The sequence below is a fragment of the Haplochromis burtoni genome, unplaced genomic scaffold (assembly GCF_018398535.1).
Source record: "Haplochromis burtoni strain Fernald_Lab_line unplaced genomic scaffold, NCSU_Asbu1 Contig_67, whole genome shotgun sequence".
Classification (NCBI taxonomy): domain Eukaryota; kingdom Metazoa; phylum Chordata; class Actinopteri; order Cichliformes; family Cichlidae; genus Haplochromis; species Haplochromis burtoni.
This window is the reverse complement of record NW_024582428.1, coordinates 967,633-972,668: the sequence shown is the minus strand read 5'-3', so window position 1 is coordinate 972,668 and position 5,036 is coordinate 967,633. Positions and strand designations below refer to the sequence as shown.

Below are 5,036 nucleotides of genomic sequence, written 5' to 3'. Positions count from 1 at the left end.
TACATCTACATACGCCCCTTCTCTCTCTAGTTTCCAAGTGTTGCTAGGCAAGCAGGAGCCTCCCCTCCGCGCGGTATAAATAACTCGGCCGCTGATTGGCTCCTCCCACTCCGGTGCAGGAACATTTTGTTCCCTAGTTGCTACATATCAGGGCAGGGAGGAGGAGGAAGGAGGGTCCACCAAGGATGCTCAGATTATTAAACCCAAATCCCCCTTCAGCTCTGTTCTGCCTTCATCATCACCGTCATCGTCGTCATGGGAATAATCTGTGAAGCTGTTTCTGCATGAGTTCATGTCGCCCTTGTTTTCCTCGTGCTGCTGAGACAGCTGGCATGCCCCTGCAAGACTCATGCTAATTTAGCCTTTGCTGTGTTACACATTTCCCCCAGCAGCCTGCCAATGTCTGCTTGTTTTTATTCTGCAGAAATTACTCAAATTACATTTGTGCATTGTGCATTGCAAGTGCATTGTGCAAGCTTGCCGACTAACCCTTTTGCTTATAAAAAGTCTTAAATATCGAACAAAACATGCATAAATATTTACCTCACAGTGATGTAAAGTAGAGGAAAATAGCGTTTAGTCATATTGGAAATGCCAAATCCTGCAAATGTGTTCAATGTGTTTGCTTACAGAACGGGGGAAAAAATGAAATGGTGAAGCTGCGATTCACCAAATTAGCCACCCCAAGCCACTAAATGTCTCAATGTATACACTTGTGCATTACTTACGCTTTTATTTAGTGCAAGTAATGACCTGAAGTACAGCTGCAGACTCATGGCAGGTGCACGGAGGAAAAACTTTGTAGTCCACTCATGGGTTTCTTCTTTTAGTATGTTTTATAAAATGTCAACAAAAATGCGAAACCTGACTGTAGGGGAAATCTAAATTTAACCATTTAAAGCCTGAAAAATAATTGCCAGAAAATTTGTTTATTGAACCTTCTGACAGTTTATTTTCATTAATTAAATATTCATTTAAATGTATGGATTTTATTGTCATATTTGCAAAAAAATGGATGTAACAATCTATTGCTTCAAACTGTATTGTGCAAATTATTCCGTTTTTTTGGAGCCGTGCACCTCTGACACATCCATATCACACTGATGTAGACGTCTCAAACTGTGTAACACATGATTTTGAAAGGGGTTAAGGAGCCTCAAATAGTACAGTTTGAGTTTTAATTTAGCTTAAAAACTACAATAATTGTTGCTAGCTTAGCTTTCTGTTGAACAACCAGCCAGTAAACATTCAATAATTTCACTTCTGACTGGAAATATAAAGTTGAAAGAAGCACATTTGTAATTGTTGTCGTCGTTGTGTAAGGAGCCCAGTGCCGCTGTATTATTTACTCATTCTTTATCCCCCACCCTCTTCCTCCAGGATCTGGTGAAGAGCCACCTGATGTACGCCGTGCGCGAGGAGGTGGAGGTGTTGAAGGAGCAGATCAAAGAGCTGATCGAGCGCAACACTCAGCTGGAGCAGGAGAACAATCTGCTCAAGACCCTGGCCAGCCCCGAGCAGATGGCTCAGTTCCAGGCTCAAGTCCAGACTGGTGGCTCCCCGACCGGCACCGCCCAACCTCCGGTCCCGGCTGGCCCCTCCACGCAGAGCTCCGGCACATCTGCGTAACCCAGACATTGGAGAGCCCTCTGACGATGAGAGACCGGGGGGATGGAAGAAAGAAGATGAGAAGGAGGAGGAGAAAGGAGTCTCGTCATACTGTGAACAGACTCTAGCATTAAGACTCTGCCAGTGTTTGGAGGAGCACACACTCGGGCTCAGCCGGAGGATGAACCACTCTCTTTTGTTGCACATTTTATTTAACTGACTTTGGAGTCACACCGATGTGTAATGTGTAAGTGTGTGTGCGTCTGCGTGCGCGTCTTTGCCTCGTTTCTGACTTTTAACCACCCGCTTCAGACAATCCTCATTGTCATGCTGGTTGTTGTTGTAATCATCATCATGGTGACAACAACAATGTGGGGAAAGGGACAGAGCTAGCAGGAATCGACCCTGCCGCCATCTTCAGGGCCGCTAAAAAAAAAAAAAAAGAGGGCGGGAGGAGTTAACCAAGGGCCCGGCCAATCAAAGAAGCAGGCTCTTGTCAGTGCCGTTGAATACGTTGCGGTCTGACCCCCTCCCCACTGAAAACATGTGCCATCGTCCTCTACCCCGCCTTGCCGCACCCTGACTGTCCATCAGCGCACAGTGTTTTTTTGTTTTTTTGTTTTTTTTAATTCAACATCTTCCTGTTTTCCTGTTGCACTTTTTTTTTTCCCAAGCGGACTTTTAATGGATGACAGAGGATTCATACAACCCACCCTCAATCCGGGAAAGTCCCAGGTCTCTGAGGATCACCAGTCTTGACATTCTTCAAGGGGAGGATGGTCATAAAATCTATGAATTAAATATCAGCTGCTTCTCATTGTTCACTTTGAGAACTGAGTTTGAGGTCCACGTTGCCCACCCTTGACACCCCCTCCTTGTTCTTTCTCAGACAGCGCATTAAAGATTTATGCAGGGGATCAATGTTTTTTTGGGGGTTTTTTTTAAGGAGGGCTGGGAGAAGCTTGTTTTGTCTGTCCTATTAATTTTGTTTTGTTTTGCTTTTGCTCTTGTTAATGTAAAAATGTCCAAGTGATCTGTAAAAATAAATGGCAGGAAGGCAGTTCGATAGGACATGACTGTTTCTAGCTAGTGATCTTTGTATAGGTGAAAATTTTCCAGTTCAACTCTGCCAAGTGCCTGGTTTCCAACCATAGATACATATATAGAAGCCTTTTTTTGTTGTTGTTGTTGTTGTTCTACTATTTTGTATATATATCTATGGTATGGCCAGGTTTTTCTCTGATCTACCTGTGATGTCATTACTCAGGGTGGCAACAGAAGAGGACCTTTTACCTCCACACTAAGATGCTGTCTCTCCTGTGGTGACACACGGCCTTGTACTGTATCTGCCGTTGCTTCAAACTCACTCGCTCAAATGATCTGGACTCTTTAACCATTTGGAGACGTGTGTAGTTTTAGTTTTTTTTGTTTTGTTTAAATAAATCTTAGCATTTTTTTTTTTATTATTATTATTATTTTTTTTGTACAGCCAAGTGTTTGAGTTGCTCAGTGCAACTGGAGCGCTGAACACAATAATGAGACATCTGGCTTAAAAAAAGAAAGAAAAGGAAAATGCCCAGCAGCAGAAGTATGTTGATGTTTTGTGCATGTTCCTCAGCCCATCACAAATGTGACGTTACAATTGCACTAGACAGTTGCACCTCAAATAAAAAAAGAAAAACATGACAAAACTGGGAATGTTTTTTTTTTGTTTGTTTTAAGTCATAAATTTATCATATCTTTACATCTTTTCTCCTCTGGAAGCTGAAAAATTATAGGTATTATAGATTTAGTTAGAAAAATGGTAATTTATAAATATTTATGGCTTCCCAGTTTACAACATGAATGGCTGGCTCTGCCAAACCTCCGTGCGCATGCGCAAGTGAGTCTACTACGTAAAAATTTATATATTACACGGGTGTCTCATTGGTTCCATATGGCCGAGCCTCCCCAACAGAACCTTATGGTCAGCCCGCCCATCCGCCCGATTCACATGGACATGCCCGCTAATTGCGAGAACGTGCAAAGCGGGAGCGAGCAGGAAAAATGTAGAACGACGGCTGAGGAGCCGAAGATGGCGAGTTTGACACTGAAACGTGTTACAACGGAGGTCCCGCCCCGTTTTTAGTGCATTATATTTAAACGGGTAAAATCAGCCGTTAGTTTCATTTTGCAGGGAAAGTTGAGACTTAAAAATGCTTGAACAGTATGAATGTGTAGTTTTGCGGGTAAAGATTAGCTGCCACAGTGCGTGATATATTTATTCAGAGCCAGAGATTTTAGAAGTAAGAAATCAGAAAAAGACGAACATAATTTCTCCTGTTCAATCAGGCCAAAGCCACACCCAGAATCATTAACGTGTACAGCTGTGCAGTAAAACTGGTCATTAATATTTATGACAGTGCTTGTCAGTGAAAGTCAATAAAATCACCTGTATTATTTATTAAAATAGGAGCATGCTCTGTTGACTTTTACTAATGGTGAGCTGTTTATATGTTAAGGTAAAGGTTTGATGGAAGGACATTAAAGTATAGGAAGTGCAAAACATAAGGTTAAAAGGAGCATCACTGAGAATTATGTGTAACCAAATGTTGCTGTTTAAGTGGGGCTACACAGCATCTTTATTCCTTGTCCCCCTGTCCCACTTCTTGAGACAATGTCCCACATTTTGACTGGGGCTCTGCAGAACATGCAGGTCCTTACAGTCCATCTGTGGCCTTTTTCCTGAAAGGCTATAGATGGACTGTAGAGTGAAATGAACATTATGCCTATCGATGAAAGTTACAAAGTGTGTGTCATAATTGGATAGAAATTGCTAAAATTAGTCAGATATGTCTCAAAAAAGCCAATCTATGGATACATCCCAACTGAAACCCCAAAACTGTTACTAGACAGAAAAGCATCTGAAATAACAGATAATACAGTATATGAAGACTATCGCATGCTAGCGTAAGAATAATTTCTTTTTCTTTCTACCAAACCTTACTAGCTATGCATGGGATATATGGAACATAAAAACACATGTCTATACTATGATATTCAATTCTATACAATAGCATTCCATTTAGTGCTCATTTGAACCATCACATTTACAAATATATATGATTGTGGGATTTGCATGAAACATTTGTACATGCCATATAGATGTTGGCAATCACGGTGCCCTAGACAATGTCTATGCAAAGCTTCATCAAGATTGGAAAGAAAAGAAAAGTTGCATTTAAATATAAAACATCTGACTACCTCCCAGCATTGTTAACGTGTCACACTTTGTCCCACACAAACACTGTGTTTAGTTTGTTGGGTTCTGGTCACCCTAACGAGAGGTTTACTGGTTGAACTGTAATATTTTAGTTTTACCAGCACTTATATTTAAACTTTTTTAATTATTTGGTTCACTTCACAATCTAAGCAAACACCATCCGTTC

The 5,036-nt window shown here is 41.3% G+C and overlaps 1 protein-coding gene across 1 annotated transcript in view; it reads left to right on the top strand.

Moving 5' to 3' along the window:
* LOC102310386 (TSC22 domain family protein 1) overlaps positions 1-2,676 on the top strand; it is a gene marked incomplete at its 5' end in the record, with an annotated part of 25,831 nt that extends 23,155 nt beyond the window's left edge. Inside the window, 1 exon segment of the mRNA XM_005937337.3 lies at positions 1,381-2,676. Within this exon segment, the coding sequence (XP_005937399.1) occupies positions 1,381-1,629 (249 nt within the window). The 3' untranslated portion in view covers positions 1,630-2,676.
* Between the last annotated feature and the right edge of the window lie 2,360 nt (positions 2,677-5,036).